This window comes from Sceloporus undulatus, chromosome 2, assembly GCF_019175285.1.
Source record: "Sceloporus undulatus isolate JIND9_A2432 ecotype Alabama chromosome 2, SceUnd_v1.1, whole genome shotgun sequence".
In the NCBI taxonomy this organism is placed as follows: Eukaryota; Metazoa; Chordata; class Lepidosauria; order Squamata; family Phrynosomatidae; genus Sceloporus; species Sceloporus undulatus.
This window is the reverse complement of record NC_056523.1, coordinates 123,525,317-123,545,908: the sequence shown is the minus strand read 5'-3', so window position 1 is coordinate 123,545,908 and position 20,592 is coordinate 123,525,317. Positions and strand designations below refer to the sequence as shown.

At 42.9% G+C, this 20,592-nt stretch overlaps 1 protein-coding gene across 13 annotated transcripts in view; it reads left to right on the top strand.

Annotated features, from left to right (window-relative positions):
* CACNA1A (calcium voltage-gated channel subunit alpha1 A) overlaps window positions 1–20,592 on the top strand; it is a 461,089-nt gene that overhangs the window by 155,948 nt on the left and 284,549 nt on the right. For all 13 annotated transcript variants that reach the window (XM_042448340.1, XM_042448338.1, XM_042448344.1 and 10 more), the window contains exons 4-5: window positions 9,438–9,543; window positions 10,623–10,762. In XM_042448340.1, the coding sequence (XP_042304274.1) occupies window positions 9,438–9,543; window positions 10,623–10,762 (246 nt within the window). The remainder of the gene's footprint in view (window positions 1–9,437; window positions 9,544–10,622; window positions 10,763–20,592) is intronic.

Sequence of the window (20,592 nt, the reverse complement as noted above, 5' to 3'; positions counted from 1 at the left end):
AAAATAATACCTCTTCACAAATACATGAGGTACAGATCTGCATTAGAACTTTTAGAGCTCTCAAACTTGCAATGTAAAGTGTTTTAAATTTGCTACCACTTTTGTGTTTTTCGAGTTGTGTATTAAGCCACTGAGTCCAATTATAGTTCTGAGATAATGTAACTTAGCATCTGTATAATTTATATAGCAATGTAGTGTGCTCAAAATGCTTGATATACATTACTCCATGCAGTAACATTGTACGGTGAACCAATATTATAACCTACATATTGTTGGACAGAGAGGCATGGAGAGAGGGGAGATTGCTTAAGTGCGTTAACAGCTTCTGGGAGTTACAAGTTGAAATAGTATTTTTGCCTTTGAAATAGTATTTTTTTTAAAATTGAACTTGGTAAATTAGGTTCAAATATCATTGTTATATGGCTTGCTTTGTGTTGAAACTATCTCGCCATTTTCATCCATCATCTGTAAAATAAGAACAACAATGACCTGTCTCATAGGGCTGGTATAGAGATCAAGGCAAAGTGCTGTAGAAATGATTACAGTTGATTGCCAATAGTGTTAAGGGAAATCAACAGACTTGCCTTTTGTTATGTTGAAATAGGTGTCTTGCAGCCTGTAAAATGCAGACCCATGAGGGCCCTCTCTTCCTTGCATATGTTTAACCTATTTGCTGTTGCTGTTAATCACCTTCAGGTCAATCTTGACTCATGGCGATCCTGTGGATGAGACATCTCCAAGACTCCCTATCCTCCACTACATGCTTAAGTCCTGTAAATTCATACTCATGACCTTCTTAATATAGTCAATCCATCTAGCATGCACCTTCCTCTATTTTTACTTCCCTCCACCTTTCCTAGCATTATTGTCTTTTCTAGTGTGTCATGTCTTTTCATGATGTGGCCAAAGTACAACAGCCTCAGTTTGATCATCTTGGCTTCTAGGGAGATTTCAGGCTTGATCTGTTCCAGGACTCATTTGTCCTTGAAGAGATCTCCCTGTTTGTCTTTTTGGCCATCCACGGGTATCCTCAGCACTCTTCTCCAGCACCACATCTCAAATGAATTGATTTTCTTCTTATCCACTTTCTTAATTGTCCATCTCTCTATAGTGGTTCTTTATTGTGTGGATGAGGCTCTATTTAATCACCCATAGGGCAGCTTTTTTTTAAAAGTTATATTTTTATTAATTATTTCTCAGTAACATAACATATCCATACAACACAAATGAAAATGAACATATTAACATATATTTGAACATCTACATATTCATCACTTTTACAGATATGGAAATACATCAACAGTAGTTAATAATTTAAAAACCTCCTGATTGCTGGAATCACAGCTATAAAGAGAGACTCTGTTTTTGGTAAACCTTTCTTAAAACATAAAAAGAGCAATTATGATTCATTTTCCCCACTTTTTTTACATTCCAATCTTTCTATGAATTTTTCTGGTGCATATTCTTCCCTCCCACAAATAATATAAATCCACTCTTCAACGAACTGCGATATCATCATGGGAAACCATGTCCTATGAGGAGAGACTTAGGGAGCTGGGGATGTTTAGCCTGGGGAAGAGAAGGTTAGGAGGTGGTATGATAGCCCTGTTTAAATATTTGAAGGGATGTCATATTGAGGAGGGAGCCAGCTTATTTTCTGCTGCTCCAGAGACTAGGACCCAATGGAGCAATGGATGCAAGCTAAAGCAAAAGAGATTCCACCTCAACATTAGGAGGAACTTCCTGGCAGTAAGGGCTGTTCGATAGTGGAACACACTCCCTCGGAGTGTAGTGGAGTCTCCTTCCTTGGAGGTCTTTAAACAGAGGCTGGATGGCCATCTGTCGGGGATGCTTTGATTGAGAGTTCCTGTATGGCAGAATGGGATTGGACTGGATGGCCCTTGTGGTCTCTTCCAACTCTATGATTCTAAATCATCAAATCTTTGTTTCAAGTAGTCCTGAAATGGATCCCATTCTTAAACGAATGTACTCTTGGCTTTACCTTCAAGTCTGCCTGTGGTTTTGTCCCTTTGTGGTGCCTGCACAAGTGTTTCAATCCATTCCTCCTCCTCCTCGTCTGGTGTTGCTTGGGCTGTTTCTCTTCCTTCCTTCCTTCCTGCAGTGCTTCCTGCAGAGCAGCTGGGGGTCGGGGTGGGGGGCTGCCTTGGGCTGCCAAGGGCGGCAGGCTGCTCTGCCCAAGGCCGGGCGAGGAGCTGTCCAGCGTGCTGAAGGTAGCGCCGCCCTTCCCCGCCGCTGCCCTCGCTAGCCAGCCGCGCCTCCCTTCGGCCTCCTGGCTCCGCATGCCATTCCTCGCCTCCTTGGATCGCCAGGAGCCTTCCTTCCGAAGCGCCTCGAAAGGGATTGGCAGCCTGGCTGCACCTTCCTCAGCACGCACAGTTAAAGGGGGCCCAGACTGGGTTGTTTCTGCGGTGGGTTTTGGACCCCAGGCTCCACTTGCACTGCAGAAATCGTCCAGGTCGATACTGCTTTAACTGCCCTGACTCAATGCTATGGGATTCTGGGATATGTAGTTTTGGGAGACATCGAGCCTTCTCTGCCATAGCTCTGGTGCCCCAACAAACTACAACTCCCAGGATTCTATCTCATGGCAGGTAAAGCGGTGTCGACCTGGATTATTTCTGGAGCAAGGACGCATTCCCAGTCCCGAGCGGCGGCGGGAATGGCTCAGACCGCCCGGGGTGGCTGGACTGCAAATCCCAGCATCCCTCACCCTTGGCGAGGGCAGCTGGAGGGCCACCTCCTGGGCTACAAACACTTCCTCCCCTCTTCCTGGTCTCGTGCTGCATCCACACTGCAGAAATAACTCGATTTGACACCGCCTTCTGCTCCTAGCAGGGGCTGGGGCGCTTTCAGCCAGGCTGACCAGACACGTCCTCCTTTTCCAGGACCTGTCCTCCATGTCAGCTGCCTTCTGCCCAGGAGGAATTCCCAAAGAGACCTGTCCTATTTTTCCAAGACCTGTCCTCCGTTTTAGCCGCCTTGCTGCAAGAGGGCCTCCATTTGGAGCAGGACAAAAAAGCCCGGGTTTACCATTTCATGGGAACGTTTTGAGATTTCTGTGTCCCTGCCCTCCCTTTTGTCCTCCTTTGAGGGCCGGGGGGGGGGGCAAGGGGGCTCCAGCATCTTGTGCAGTTACTGCATATTAGGAATATTCAACCAGGCTCCTCCATTTTGAGCAGGAGGAGGGCTAAGAAGAAGCATGGGTGTCCATTTGTAGTCTGGAGCTTTTCTTTGGTCCCAATGTCCTAGCTGTTTGTCTGGAAGCAAGCCCTCCTTTTGGCGGAGCCCGGTACTCCTCCTGGGCCCTGGGCTGGCCCTCCCCTTCGCCTTGGACCCGCCGGCCCGGCCCTGCCCTGCCCCACTCGCTCCAGCAGGAGAGCCCCAGGCAGGCAGGGGCGGTCTGGGGGGGAGCCGGGCACTCTGGCCACCTCTGCGCCTTTCAGCAGCGAGGAAGGGAGGGAAGAAAGCATGTTAAGGTAAGAAGACAGAAGGAAGGGAGGCAGGAAATGAAAGGAAAAGGTGACTGAAGGTACAGGGGGAGGGCAGGGAAGGAGAGAAGCAAGGAGAGAGGGAAGGAAAATCAGGGAAGGCAGAGAAGGAAGAAAAGGATGCAAAGGCAAAGTGACAGAAGCAAGGAAGAGCAGTGCAAAAAGACATCGATGCCATGGGAGCAGGCGGGGATTATAAATCAAAAGCCAGGACTACCAGCAGGCATCAGGGTCACCATCAGGCTACCTAATGAGCCTTCTTTCCCAGGGAAGCCATTCTTTACGTATGACTACTTGGGTGGAGGAGGGGAGACTTAGGTAAGCTCCTGCCCAGATGTAACCAATGAGAGAGGAAAGTGAAACAGGGTACTCAGTTAAATGCATAACATGAAGATGAAAGGTACTCTCTTGGGTTCCTTCCAAATTTACTCATATGTAAACAATCTAGATTACTCCTAATGGACCCAGATATTGTGGACAGAGGAGTTTTAATCTTTGCCTTCCAGCTACTTAAAAAAAACAACCTTAAATGGGCATATTCCTGTGGGGTGAAGGAGAGGAGGGAAAGAGAAAAAAGCCAGGAAGAGCTGAAGCCCACAGTTCCTATATAAGTCTCTAAATCTGAGCCAGACAGTTGTTGATACAACAGCTCAGTTAAGGCTCCAAAGCCCCCTTCATGTGTCAAGGTGAGCGAAAAGTATGATGCAGTTGCAGAGATCCAAAGTATATGGTACGAGACCAACATGGGTATGGCAGCATTAGGTAGCAATCTCTTCATTTCAAAAAAGATTGTGGGTCATCCTTAGTCTAGCATAGTGTTACACATCCACGAAAGAAGTGTTTAGAAATTGTTTTGTATCCACCACACAGACACATATAAACGATGTGCACAGTCTGCAGCCAAATGTGGATACTGAAACATTTCACCACAAATATGCAGCCCACACATGCATCTCCTAATGAGATACTGTACCACAGATTCTGCTTCACACCTATGGTATACAGATGGATCACATCAAGGGAAATGAATCTCCAGACACCAAGAGTGGAGTTGACATACTGAATAACCTGAGAGGCTACAGGGAAAAGAAACTCACAAATCATAAGCCCATCTCAGTCCATGCACAAGTTTGTGGATAGGATTTTAACTACATCCTTTGTAGTTGAAAATGGCACTAGGCCATTGCTACCTAAAGTGGTGGTTCATGGACCAGAGGTGGTCCATGAGCCATCAACTGCCAATCACTGGCAGATTTCCATGAAAGAAAGAAACAAATGTAGCCAATGAGACAAATATGTTACAGGGGGAAAACTGCAGGTCCTCCACATTAGATTGTTTGAGATGCCTGATTATACGCTACACATGTGCTCTGGTGAATTGCATCACATTCACACATTTTACAAGGTGCACTAGAACTAGGCACACACTCTAAGATGAATGCTGTGATTAGCACTGTTCCTGCACTATGGCCCGGTACAGACTGGTGCTTTGCGTTGGCCTGGGGCCGATATTAGGGTGTCCATCTGGGGCATGGTATTGTGGTGCACAGGCATCCACAGGCCCCAACAGCTCTAGCCGGAAGAGGCATCATGATGCCATATCATACCTCTTTAAAAAAGCTGCTCTAGGCGGCTTCTTTTCAGAGAGCACGTCAGTGCCACGCCATGTGGCTGGCACAGCAGCGACAAGGGGCAAAGACGAGCAGCATGGAGCTACCCATATGTATCCCCCCTATGTTAGCACAAGAAACAGAAGCAGGAAGGATGTTTAGGGAGCCAACTGCAATAGAAACACTTGTGCAGTAATATGGAAAGGAAGTTTATAATGTGGAGAACATGGTAAGAACAGAAAGTGCAGAAGAGGAAGACCTAGTGAGGAAGGACACTGATCCCTTGCAAATGTAAAAAAGACAAAAAAGGAGGGGGTGGGGATATTTAACATATACTTCCAGATTTCCGACAAACTTCCTGCAAGGTGAAGAAGTATCCACCAAATACCTGCAGCTCAGAAGCTAGAGGAGGAGGGCCAAAGAAAAAACTTTGACAGAGAAGTTTTTGATAGAAAAAGGTGCCCCCCCCCCCCAATACTGAGACAACTGTATTCTCTTCACTTAACACTTATCTAAGAGAGCCACCTGCTCTCCTGGTAAACCAGTTAACATCACTGCCAAAAGGAGCTGCTTTTCTCTCTTCAAGAAAACATCCAGTCAATACTTGCAAAGATGAAGTAATTCTCCATCAGTCCCCCTGCAGAGGCAGCAAAAGGAAGTATCAATACAGGAGCATGTAATGCCCCAAAGCTTTGTGTGATGCTGGAGCATGTTCTTTATCCTTCAGTAAGGTCTGATAAAAAGTCTGAACCTATGCTGAACAGTCTGTTTCTCTGTCTTCACTGTAGCTGTGAAGGCTGGAAATTTAGCATACTCCACAACTCTGATTTAACACTCTTAACAATGGCAGGAGAGTGGCAATAGGTAAACAGTTCAGGGACTCACCACAAGGAAAGGTTCAGTATTTCTCCCCCAAAGGCCATTTTCTTTTCACAAGTCTTGTAACTGATAATTTCCATGGGTTGCATACCTTTAACCCTTTTTTGTTGTAGTGTTTGAGAACTTAATGTTCTCTTTATTTTGATTTACTATTTTATTGGAACAGTATTGGAAATATTTCTATACTGAAAAGTGGGACACAGTCATATAAAATAAATGATGCCACAAGGCTAACAAATCTGTGCCATTTGCCATTATTTCCATCTTCTTGAGAATAATCACTCAAAAAATTGCAGTTAATTGTAGGAAGCTGTTTTTGAACTGACTGTACTGCAACATAAACATTACCGTTGATCTTCATTCTTATGGCCAATGCACACTTGGCAGGCATTCCTGTGGCATATCTGTGATATTTCCTGGTGATGGTCATAGGGTAGAATGGGAGGTGCCTATGCAAAGGCTGCACAGTGAACATATATCATGTGATATGTTGGTAGGGCTCTCTGGTACACATGAGAGCTCTCTCCCATTCCATTTTGTTGTTCCATGGACTAGCAAGAGAGGAGGGCTGGTGGGACCAAACATGACCCCTGCTCATTATAGGTAGGTCTACATAAACTGGATGCATTCCCACAGCTAGTTGTTAAGATAATCCTTTTTTTTTTTTAATTTGCAGAAATAAAACAGGGAATGAGCCAGCAGTAAAGACAAGAGTCTGGGTCCTGTTTGCAGTTCTTTTGCTGCTGGGCTCTTGGAGTGGCACAGGGGCAATAGTTTTCTTCCTCTATCACTATAGCACTGACCCTTCTAAGCTGTTCTAATGTTGATGTTGAAAAATATTGAGACCAGGGATGCATAATCCTCACATAGCTGCACATGTTTCACTCAATGCAACTGTGTGGAAAACCAGCTGCAAGTCACTGAAGCAGCCTGTCTCCATGGCTGTTAATGAGGAGTTCTTAATCTATGGTATCTGTCTTTATAGGTATTCAAGCACATGCTTTTGCAAGCAGAGAAAATGTCAGCCTGATTGTGTGACCAGAAGTTAATTTTAGTCAAATTAAATAAGAACAAAGGTGTTTGGCCATATGTTGCTGCAACCATTCCTTCAAACAGTGTCCATGTTTGTATGAACAACACTGTAAAGGAAGATAGGTGTCTCAAATCTAAAACTCCTGATTCGCCCATTCATAACATTATTATTCCTAATCACAAGGTTTTCACCTTGGAGATTAAATTACTGTAGAAATTTGAAGAAAAATTAAGGATTTGAATTTTCTGTATACAAAAGCTTACAGTATTGTTACTATATAAACTGATACTAGGAAGACAGAATTTAGGGGCACTTTGAAATATTTACGGTGAGGTAAAGAATTTTGTGTATACGTACTAGAGCATGAGTGAAAGGTAATAATGGAAATAGATGTTTTCTTTTGCTGTCTCTTCTGCCCTTTGAGACAAAAAGGCTAAGCTGTGAGAATACATAATGTTTCATCTCTGCACATTCTGTCGGTGGGATTTATTGGTAAACCTTGCTGGATTTTGGAGTGCATGCCAGAATTTTCACATCAGGATTCAGTAGAGGCTACATTATTTGATTCATATTTCAGTGCAAGTCTAGTAGTCTGCTGGATGAAGGATTCTCACTGTGGCTTCCCCATGCAACTGAGATGTGTTACAAATCATTTTTTTTTTAATGCAGAGGTAAGGCTGATTTTTCATTGCTCTCTGAAGAAATTACATAGGTGACTACAGGATATTATATGTGGCTCAAAAATGACTTTTATTAAGGAGCAGGAACAGAAAAGAAAAGATTGACAGACTAGAAAATAACTCTGGCTCTGAGCCACATATTTAGTTTCCTCTCTGAATATATAAAATCGTGGTGATATTGGACAAAGTGTAGCACCTTATTTAATCCTGATAGCTACATTAGACATGTAAAAAGACCCACTGGGTTTGCAAAGAAATAGTTAATTTATTGCCAATATGCATGATTAGAAATGTGAAAACCTAAAAAGCACAAATGTCTGTGTGCACATGTTCACACACACACACACACAGAGCTATGTTTTCACTAAATCATCCTTTCATTACTCATTCAGAGAAATAATTTTTATCTCTGATCCAACCCTCTGTCTTTTTCCTGGACCCTAGTATCTCTGTCTATATAGAGTTACTATGCTGTACTGCTTCATTATTATCATGTGATGCCCACCTCTTAATGCTCAAATAAAGAACAATGACCTACATAATGTAAGGTCCAATAAAAGGTCTTTAAAGACTTCTTTGACACAAGTTTCATTTGAGTGTACACTAGAAAATGTAAAGTGTAAATTCAGCAAACATGTCCAGTGTCACACAGTTAATGACATCAGAAAGCCAGGAATGATTGGCACTCCCCAACACGTGAACAGTCAAAGTACAATGCAGTTACACCCTCCAGCAGAACTGATTCCCTAGAAATTTCTGCAAGGAAAGCTAATGTGGTGACTGGATTAAATGTTGGACTAGGACTCTGGGAGACCTCTCAGCCATGGAAATCCACTGTGTGACCTTGAGCAAATCATACTGTCTCTGCTTCAGAGGAAGGCAACAGCAATGATTCTTCCCAAGAAAACCCTACAAAAGTGTCACCATAAGTCAGATTTGACTTGAAGAACTACAAGTTACATGCAGGCCCGAAACAGACAGGTCAAATGACATGGTTTCCCACTGTGTTCAGGGCATAGCATTTAAATGACACACACCTTGAATGCAAAAGGGAACTGTGCTGGACCTACATCTTCGCAAAAGAACTGGGCCAAAAAGGAGTAGTAAAAACTGCTCCTTTTTGGTGGCCTGGTTCAGGACCACAGCAGTGGCCAGAATTGGGGCCAGGCGTGTGCAGCTGCTGTGGCCCCAGTGTGAATTGCGCCAGTGCAGCTCCACCATGGTCCTTTGGCTCATCTGTTTCAAGGTCATTCATTCACCCCACTTGGATTTTGCAGTTTCAATTGATGGTACTTTCCGTCTATTAGGTTGTTTTTACATAGTACTCAAGCCTGTGTTCCCATTTTTCATGCCTTCAAATCAAGTTAAAAGAGGGATGTTGACTGGATACTTTATTTATTTGTAGCACTTTTAAACATTCCAAGAACTTGAGTTCTTTAGTTGATGCAGAAGTAAAGCAATCCTGGCTAAAATATATCCATGTCATTTTTCAGTGTGCATCAGAGGAAGTGTGCATCTGTATGCATCTATGAAAGCTCATGCTGCCAACTTCTTTATTTTGGTTAGTCTCAAAGGCAGTACAAGATCTCTCTACATTTTTCAGTGTGTTACCTAATCCACAGAAAACTGCATGTGTGTGAATCAGGGAATCCTTCACAGGCCTCTTTATTTTGACCATCCCTAGAATATCCACCCATGTGCCAGACTTTCCTTAACTCTGCCTCACTCCTTTTGAATACATGATTTTAGCAACTATCATAGCAAACTGCATTGTCCTTGCTCTGGAGCAGCATCTGCCTGATGATGACAAGACGCCAATGTCAGAACGATTGGTGAGTAGTCTTCTCTTCCTCTTAAAATATTCTTATGGTAGAAGTAAACTTTCTAAGAAGACTCCAGAATGGCAGCTTAGTCACCAGTCCTTCCTTCCTCTCAATAAGGCAGCCTACCCCAACCTTTGGGACCCTCCAAATGTGTTGGGCTACAGGTCTCTCCTCCCCAAACCAGCACAACTATTGTTCATGTGGGCTGGGGATTATGGGCACTGTAGTCCATTACATCAGGAAGTCACTATGTAAAAGGTCCCTGATGTTAGGGTGCCTTGAGATCTCTTATTCATAGAGTTAAGTTGAAGTTGACTTGACAGTAGTTAACAACAATAACAAACTGTAAAGACAAGCTTTAGGATAGCCTTGTCTCCTTGCTTATCTGGCAACCAGCAGTGGAAGTGGGATCAGATGATTCTCTCTTCTCGAGGCTTTAGTGTCTGGCATATCTAAAACTGCCAGACAGAGTGGCCCAAATGTGGCTTGTACTGGAATTGTTATCATTAAGGCATTCTTCATACAACTCATTGACCAAAGAAGTAGTGAAAATCAGGGTTGAAGAGTGATTGGCTGCACACAAACACAAACCAAGCAGATTTGTTTCCATAATTTAGTTTTATAGTGGGCAATACAAAATGCATGAGCTCAGAGGAACTTTCTTCTAGGTAAGTATGGAAAAGATTGGGGCATTAGTTGCATGGGTATAGCAATAGCTGCCAGGGCCTGATTGCCCATCCTAATGGTAGAAAATCTAGAGCATTCTGTAGAACTGGTCTACTTCATGTTCTGGAAGGGTAAAGATGACTTGTGCAGGATAAAAGTGGCTCCATAATGTATTCATACACAGGTACAGCCTCGGAGAAAGATTATGGAGAGCCATCCTGATTCTTTAGGTCTGTTGGTGACCCTGAACCAGGCTCTTTATTTTTCAGCTAAGCCTACTTACTGGATTGTCATGAGGATAAAATGGAGGGAGGTAATCATGTATGGTATCACGAACTCCTTGGGGGAAGGCTAGGTGTTTGTTTCTTTTAAAGTCTAATTAGTAAATAATAATTAACTTTTCCTCTTATACATTTTTTTAGGATGACACAGAACCATACTTCATTGGAATATTTTGTTTCGAGGCTGGAATTAAAATTATTGCCTTAGGATTTGCTTTCCACAAAGGCTCCTACCTAAGGAATGGCTGGAATGTGATGGACTTTGTGGTGGTTCTCACAGGGTGAGTAGCTGCTTTTTAAAGTGTTATGAATTTTCATTGTTTACTTTCAGTCTGGTAGAAGCAGCACTGCCTAGAGTTCATTAGGCAACACTAAGACCAAGAAAGAAGTCAGAATTCTTATATTCTTTTCCCTGGTGTGAAAGGAGAGGGGAATCTGGTTTGCAAAGGTATGGTTAGCTTTGGTATGAGGGCTTATGCAACTTGTTCTGATTTATAAAAGGCCAAAGTGAAGAGAAAGATTGTGTGTGTTTTTCCTTGTGTATGTGTTTTTACAATAACTGCGGTAGATGCTTCACCTGCAGCGTGAGTTATACTCTGTAACTTGCCTTACACCTGTACACTCCAGCAAACTGGATGTTGGTTAGAATGTTGGCTCTGCTTTTCCAATCATGCCATCTTCAAACCAAAATACAATTAAGGCACCATGCATATGTTTGCACAGATATGCAATCAGTTTTTGCATGGAATCATGTTGGTTCCCTCTGCTAGTGTAACTTCTTCAACAAGAGGAAAAAGGCAATGCCATGACCAGAAAGGAAGTTTGGCTTTGTAGAAGTAGGCTGCCTGGAGCCATCTGATTTGGTCGGCCTTCCCTCACCACCACTGCATACAACCCTGCAAAAAGTGGAACTGCTAGCAGGGTGCACCAGCAGGATTCTGGCTGCCTTCTCATTTTTAAATTAAATGCATTGGAACTCTATTGAGAACAATTGAGGAGCTGTTCTTCAGGCAAGAGGAGTGTGTTGGTGATATCACAAGTGTGGGTCAGTAGGTGTTTTTCTCCTGCTCATTTTTATTTCTTTTATTTGTTATACATTTTGGACACCAATCTTGCTGATTTTCAGTGGAATTTCCATGCTGTCCCTTAACCATATTGAAAATTATGCAGAACTTGCTTCCCACACCCCCTTAGAGAATCGACTAACACAGGGAAAGTTATATTTGTCCTGAATGCTGTAAGGGTGTTGCCCTCTGCTCTGCTCCTAAGATGCTGCTTCATTTCTCACCCTTAGAACTGAAGATGAAAGGTTTAAGTTTTTACTCCTCTCTACTGCTGATGACTTGCCTATTATATGTTTAGAATACACAGACACAGACATAGACACACACACAGAGAGAGGTGTCTGGACACACACACTTATTGGGGTGCTGTAACATTCTTGACCATCACAGCTTTGAGGATGGAGCATGAACTCGGCGTTCTGGATCTGTATGTAACAGGTACATCCTGTTGCCAGTGCTTTTGTAGTTTTCAGTGCCTGCTCCCTGCTGCTTCCCAACCTGCTCACAATTTCCTGTGATGGGAACAAAGGTCCTTTTTTTTTTTTGCCTTCTGAAACAAATACAGTACATTATTTGATGATGGAGAATTCATAATGCTCATCCTGGCTACCATTTGTTGTGCATTCTTGAATTTGAGGAGAGCATCCTAAGGTCTAATTGGCACTGCAGAAATAATGCAGGTTGACACTGCTTTAAGTGCCATGGCTCAATGCTATGCAATTTTGGGATTTGTAATTTTGTGAGCTATTTTGGCATCTCTATCAGAGAGCTCAGCTGCCACAATAAACTACAGGCCCCTGAATTCCACAGCATTGAGCCATGGCAGTTAAGGCCGTGTCAAAATGCATTATTTCTACAGTGCAGATGCAGCCTAAGTCAGCAGAGAGAACTCCACTAAGAATATGCTGAGCTGTTTGCAATTTAGATTCATTATGTATTGCTGCTTCTGACCTCTTTCTGTTTCTTGGTGTTTCAGTAATGGTACCTGATGTACTTTACTCCTAGAATTTCATCTGGTGTTTTATTGTACTAGTTTGTATTCCCTTCAAAACAGAAGGGGTATAAGGGTTTAAATTCCTTTCTTTCCATTTGGGTGCCAAATGTCATCTTGGAATTAAATGTGAAAACATTTCCTTTATTCTTAGTGGAGCCTTCTGTTTCTAAGTAGTGTTGACTTTAGTCAAAGAAAACCCAGGCTCAGATCTCATCTCAGCTAGAGGGAGCCAGGGAGCACAGGAGAGAAAACTGCAGCCAGCAAAGGAAGTTGGGAATTGTAGTCTGATTCGAAGGCAGTCCAAGGGCGACCAAGACATGCATTCTATATCTGCCAAATTTGAATTGAATGCAACTTTGGAGTGGAACAGGATTTGTAAATTTCCCCGAATTTACACATCTCTTGGTTGACCCTGGATTGGTTTCAAATTGACTTAGCATTGACTTTGATTATGTGTGATAATCTCTCGCATAAAAACGTGAAACCCCATGACTGCATCTGGGATCACACTGCACTGACCTTCCAATTTCCCCCGTGTGATAACATCCACAGTAATGTTTGTCTGGAATATAAGTATGCAAAGGGATCTTGTAACACCATTGAGACCAACTGAATGAAAGTGTTTGTAGCATAAGCTTTTGTACGTTTGTTGCACTTGAGAACGTAGACCAAGTCTATGAAAGCTTATTCTACAACCTCTTTTGCTCTGCTAATCTCAAAGGTGCTACAAAATCCCTTTGCATATTAATTGACAAGCTTCCTGAAACGGCAGTTCATTTTTTTACAGTGAAAAGTCCTATAACAAAGGCAAAAGATATTGCAAATTGTATAACTTGGGAGCTGGCATTCAAGTGGAGCTCCTGTTACATTAAACTATTGTCTTAGTTTGAGTTTGCACTCTCTCCCCTCTTCATATTTCCATGGGAAAATTATTCAAATAATACCCGCAAGCTCTTGGAAGTAAGGATTTGCAAGTCAATAAATTGGGTGCAGGGGCAAGTGGTGGTAGACCCAAAGTCAGTGATGTTCCCAACTTTCAGAATGCTCTGCTCTGCTTCTGCTCTGCCAGCATTTTTCAGTACCTTGATCTTTGCATCTTGGTTTTTTGAAGAACATTCAGATTCTCTAATTGCAATGGCTTGATTATTCCAGAATAAATGCATTTTAAAATGTATATTCTGCATATTCTTGTTATGGTTCCAAGGTACCATTGAGGAGACAAAACAAGTGAAGTTCACGATCCAGATGACCTTTTAATGCATGCATTGACAGTGGTGCAGGGGAATAGCTTCTACCAAACTGTGCAACTAACAAAGCGGGGAGCAGCCCTATATAGCATTCCAGCAAACAGGAGATAACACTGAGTTTGGCACTCCAACAACCAGACTTTCCCTATCAGTCTGTTATTAAGGCTCTTTTGTTCTCCCGAGGAGTCTCGGACCTTGAGTATCCCTGATTCCCATCATCCCCAAAAGGCTGCTTTCTAAACTACATATTAACTCTTACATATCACCAAACATTAATGCCAAAGCTTGCTTATTATTGTTATTATTATATGAACAGTGCCTTACTGTTTAGACAGTGCGTTTCCTTGACCCTCACATTCTGTCACCTAGGCACTGGTGACTTGGAAGGAGCTGTGTTTAGACGATGGTTATAATCCAAGGGCATTGGATATTCAGTTCCTTTTGGGTTTTTATTAGGCTTACGTGTACATTAGTCTCTTCATGGATTTTACTGAAGGATGCACTGTGTCTGTTATGTTTTTCATTGTACATGAGAAGAGATATTGTCTACACATAATTTTTGTGGGCTAGTTTCTGTGGGCCAGTTCATTCAAGACTTTTTGTCCAATAAAGGAGCAAACTGAGCAACTGAGTATACACAGAGATGGAGAAACATGACATTGAGCATGCCAATACAGTACACTAGCAGTTTCTGTGACAAGGACGGTGGAAGAAAATGCTGTTATGATTGCAGAAATGAATTATCTACACAGCCTGGTTAATACTGACAGTGGGTCTGGAATTTAGATAATTTTCATAACTGAAGAGGTCACATGTGTGAACAAGCAATATTTTGTTTCATGTAAAATTATGAACTCTAACTGGAGACAGTCATCATTGTTCAAAGTCCAAGTGTTTGGGTTTCTTAAGTTACTCAGATGTTGCTTCCTACATCAAGGTCTGCAGAGGGATAGTTAACATTCCTCTGTTTCTTACAGACCATTATGGGAGGGCTCTTAGTGGCTCAAGGTGTCTTCATTGCATGTCACTGTGGAATGTTCAGGCTATGATGGAGGGCTTCCTCAAAAGAAGTAAGATGATGGCTCTGCCCATTAGAGATGTTTGTTATGTTGTGTGCCTTCAAGCAGTTCCAACTTATAGTGACTCTAAGGCAACCTTATCATGGGGTTTACTTGGCAAGAGGAGGTTTGACTTTGCTTTCCTTTGAGGCTGAGATAATGTGACTTGCCCTAGGTCATCTAGTGGGTTTCCATGGCTGAACAGGGATTTGGGCCCTGGGTCTTCAGAGTCATAGTCCAGTGCTAAAACCACTACACTGCACTGGCTCTCCATATGTGCCTGAAGCTAAAAATGAATACAGCGTTTTAAATCTTGCTGTGTCTTTTGGGCAGAATGAAAAGCACAACAAAATGACTCAGGGGCAAATAGATGTTACAAGGGATGTGTGACTGTTAGTGAGAGCAACTGGCATCTCCCTTGTAACATCTGATGGCAGAAGCCATGGGCAGCCTAATGCTCCATTTTCCCACAAAACCTCAAATAGGCTTGCAGATGTGCTTGAAGATAGTGGCCAAGCAGACTGTGCAAACATTCAGAACCTGAACAATCTATTGCTGAATGTTTTGCAGGTTAAGATTCTTGGGGAATTTGTGTGGCTTTTAAACGACAGTAGGGGAAGCTCTCCCCATGGAAGGCTGTTTCTGCAGAGTAACAGGGTGCTGCCAATACAAACACATTAATCTCTTCTTTCACATGTTCTCAGGCTAGGCTATGTCACTTTCAGAACTAAAGGGCAGATCTGCATATCCTGGTTATCTCTCCAGACTGAACCAGCTGAGAGTGTGGGGAGGTTTACTTGCTTTAATGTTCCTCCCACCATCCCTTTTCAAAAACTCCTGAAGAGTTTTCTTCCCATGCACATCAGCGCCAATTCAGACGCACAGTCTCTTGCTGCCTGCTGCCATTCCTAGCAGTGGTGTGTCTCATTAGTATGTCTGGCAGTATTTGCTTCTTGATTAGGGAGTCCCTCCCTGCACTATTACTTAAAGGAGCTTTCCAGACGTGCCCTGAATGCAAAGAGAGCCACAGCCAGCATGCTGGCCTGCCTTCACAGCCTGAATGGTGAAAAGGTTGGGAGGGAAAGAGGTTTCCTGCCACTTTTGCTGGCAAGAAGTGCAGAAAGGAGACCTTCAGGTCTCACTTTCTAATGACAAACTGTAGGAGCCTGTGGGATTCTGATAGAAGCAGTTCATTCATGGCTAGAGTTCAGTACTTCTGTCTGTGCACATAACAAGCATTCCTTTCTTATTCCTCTTGCTATTCTTTATGCACGTTGTTGGCAGGTTTACCCAGTGCCCATTATACCATATAGCATGTGCATACTGTTCCTCTGCTTTGCAGTGCCCTGAAAGACAGCAACCACAAGGTAGATGTGTATTTCCTGTGTAGGCCTGGATACACGCACATATGTATGTTAGAGTACCTGATTTGTCTTTGAGCACTCTCCCACTTCAGTATTCAACATGTACATATGCCTGTCCATCTGCCTCTCTTGATCCACTCAAAGAGTACTGGCCAAGACATTACGTGGCTGACTTTAAACGTGCATGGACAAATGTCTAATCATTTGGGGGAATGATGAGACCATTGAAAATACAAGATCACTGAAAACCTTTTCACATCAAGGTTACATCCCCACTCATTGGAAGCAGAGGAGAGTAGCTGGATGCTGAGATTTGATGCTCACAAAGCCAACACAACCTGAGCAGCTCAAAATTTCAGTTGTTCTACATAGCCTGCACCACTTCCTGGTATTCCCAAGAGAGCTCTTTCTTTCTCATCCAGTACATATTGAGTAAGTTGTACTTAGGTTGCTCTGAATTATTACCTAAGGTCAAAGAATGAACCTGCTATTCAAAAGGAAAGCCATCCACATTTTTCTGATTAAATTTGGAAGCCAAGTCAGGATATGTGGTTGCTGGGATCCTGCAGCTTTCTTCAATCTATGCCAGTGATGGTGAACCTTTTAGGAGCCAAGTGCCCAAACTAAAACGTCTTCCAGCACCGGGTATTACCCAGTGCTGGGGGCGGGACTTCTGCCTTCCTGGGGTGGGACTTCCAGGTGGGACTTCTTCCCCCACTCTCCCAGGTCTTCAACTGCCTCTCCAGAGATAGGTGAAGGCCCTGGTGGGGGAGGGGAACAGGAGGAAGAAAAGGAACGGCGTGTGCCTCTTCCTCCTCCTCCCCCCGCACCGTCTCTGGAGAGGCAACTGGAGGCTGGGGAGGGTGAAAAATGAGGAGGAACGGGTGCACACCTCTTACTCCTTCTCTCCCAGGGCCATTCTTGGCCTTCTGCTGCCTCTGAAGAGGCACCTGGAGGCTGGGAAAGGTTCAAAGGGAGGAGGAACAGGCATGTGCCTCTCCGCCCCCCCCCCACACACACACACTGTGTGCTGGGGGAAATGGCATCACATGTCATCTGTGGCATATGTGCAATAGGTTCACCATCACAGATCTATGGCTTCCTTCAGCTTGAGGTAAGGATGGGAGAGTTTTTTTACTCTCCAACATCCATCCAAGTTATAGCTGGAAATCATGACAGAGCTTTGATTGCTTGGCCTTGAGTTGCCCTTAAGAACACAGTCCCCAAAGAAGTACACTGCTCTCTCCATCTCCCAGTCTTGGAAGAGGGCAGGGCAGGGCAGCTGTGGGAACACTCTTTACTCCCCTCTACCACTTCATGGCTCGAAGTAAGGCTAGGGCTATTATGTTTCCTGAAGGGCTGAAGCAGCAGCACCCTCCTCATAATGAAGGAAAGAAATGTTAATTTCCACCCAGATCCTCAATTGTGCAAATCCTCAAAAGGCCCCTGTAATTAATTCTTTTGTTCCACATCCTTTTCGTGTGGGCCATGGATGGCACTGAGTAGGACTGAACCATTCTGGACTCTTTCTTTATTCCTGGTAGAGATAGGTAGTAGGAATTACTATTTTTCTGTGGCTTGAAGTCATTTGGAATTCAGGGAAATATGTATTCCTGCAATTAATACTTTACCCTTTCATAATGAGGATATGCCCTTGAGCAATCAGACTTGTAAATTAAATCTTTGTTTACCTTCCAGTGATCAAACACACACACACACACACACACACACAAAATCATGCTAATGCTTGATATATAGGTGAGGACAATCAGAAGCTATGGTAAACTGGTTGCTTTCACAGGGCTGGAAATAATAGTCAAAGATATTTGAAAAATTGTTGAAAAACATGTCAAGAAACCCTAACAAGAAGAATCCTGGACTGACAAGAAACTTCACAGTTGAGAACTTAATTCTGTACAAAATTTGCACAAAGTTGCATAGGTCACATGAGATTGTTTGGTACAGAAAACACAGTTTTCTGTGCAGGAAACAGAGAAAATAATGTAGATAAAATAATATTGTGAAGAGAAAATAATATTTCTGCATAGAAATGTTTTCAGTACTAAACAATCTTATACAAATTTTGCACAGAATAACTTTTGAACATTGCATAAGCTTTGGAAATCATGTGATTTCTTACAGCAGGAAGAAAATTGCTAAAATTACAAATTAATTCCTTCAAGAAGAAACTTAGTGAAGAATTATTTCTCTCCTTCCCTACAAGAGGGAATACCTCTTCTAAATACTGTTGGAAATGAAACAGTGCCCAGCACTTGAAGAGTTAACAATGGCCTCAGACTGATGGGGCGAAAGGAGTGGCCAGAGGCTGCTCCCACCCCATTTGGTGTGGGACTGCAGTGACTGCATGTGCTCAACCCTTATCTGGGCTTCCACCACTGTCCCAGAAAGGATGCTAGCAAGGAGTGGGCCCTGTCTGTTCCTTTTGCAGTGGGCTTTTCCCAGCTGGGTGCACTCTCAGTTCGGCTTCTAGCCATTCTTGGGGGGGGGGGGTGTTGTCTAAGCTCCAAGGGCGTCCGGAAGTGGCACTTTACTGTCTGCCTGTTTCAGGCCAATGTCGCAGCAAGAGCAGCAGTGGTAGGGTTATGTCGTTTTGTAGGAAAGAGCAAGATTTGTTCAGATCAGATTTGCTATTTCCTTCCTTTGCTTATTCTTTTATTTCTATTAAAACTGAGAATAGCTTAATTTTGTTTTAGTTAGCATCCTCAGAGAGCTTTCTTATCTTTAATGGATTCTTACAATAAAGCCTTATTTTATTTCTTTGGCCACTGGTATATTTTATGTCTTGATCAGAATTGCAAGCCACTGCATACACATACACACATTTCATAAATCACAGGGTAAATGGGTCATCTAGTTTGACCCTCAGAGCAGTTCCAGATTAGGCTTATATTACACCTTTGTTCCACTTTTTCAGACAATTTTGCCTTCCATTTGTAACTCTCTTTGTTTTTTCTGCTGCTTTTCCTACATTTTCTTACCATGGAAATCTGTTAAGAAGAAAAATATGGAATAGCTACATAGTGCCTTTGCATCAATAGTGTCTGGAAACACCCTCACCCTCTTTTTGGGAGGGGCAGATATAATAGAGTCAGCCCTCTGTGTCCACAGATTTTTTTAATGCATGGATTCAAGCATCCACAGCTTGAAAATATTTTGCAACATATATAAATTTTAAAAGTAAACCTTGATTTTGCCATTTTATATAAGGATCACCATTTTACTATGGCATTGTATTTTGTGAGACTGAGCACCCACAAATTATGTGGTCCATGGGGGAGTGGGGGGTGTTTCATGGAACCAAACCCCAGTGGATACCAAGGGACCACTGTATTTTGATTATACCACTCCATTTTGGAAAAGAAACAGAAACGCACGCTATACCTCAGAGTCCATCTTACATGAAGACATACTCCTCCTGCCCAATTCTAGGACCTTTCTGTCGTTGCTTCAGGGAACTACCTCTCCTCAGGACTTAGATCTCTTGATATCACTATTTATCCTCTCCTTATATTTAAAAATATATTTAGTTATATTTAAAAATATAAGTACTTCTAGATCAGGGACAAGAGTTCTGATGATCTGTGTTAGTGCAAAGTTCAAAAGGGCTGACTCTCCTTAGAGGGAAGCAGTCACGTCAGTATTTCATAAGAGATGTAAATTGTCTTTTAAGGCGGTTGTATTTTTATAGCCATGGAGGGAGACAGGTGATTGTGGGATTTCTCTGCTTCAGGTGCCAAAATAACTTGGCTGGCATTTGGTGTGATGCTCCCCAACTGTGAGGGAGGGCAGAGTTTGATGTTCTTCCTCAGACTGCAAAATGTCTTGGGCCAACCTTGAAAAGGCAGGCCACTAAGGAAAATCCTGGGGTTTCACACTGGGGTGTCACCACTATTTGTTTTGTTAATACTTTTAATTCACCCAGTTATAAAGGTTCTCAGGGCAGACACACAAGTCTACCTTTTTAAATAGCAGACTAGAAGTTTGTTCTCTACAGCCTGCCTGCCTTACTTTCTCCAGGGAATTTATCACATGGGAGGAATTTCTCTTAATTTCGAATGAAAAGAAAGCGGGGCCAGAATGCATCCACGTGAATTCGCTAGTTCAGTGAATTTACATGAATCCAAATTTCATTCAAACTGACTTCCCATTGCCCGAAAATAGCTTGCCATTGCCTGAAATTGCGTGTGGTAGTCTATCACGCAATAACGTGAAACCCCATGATTGCATTCGAACTGACTTCCCATTGCCCGAAATTGTGTGCGGATTGCCATTGGATTATACTTCCAATTTCCCTTGTCTGATAAACTCCCTCCTCTTCTTCTTCTTCCTCCTCCTCCTCTCCTTTGTTCAGCTGAGCTGCCAG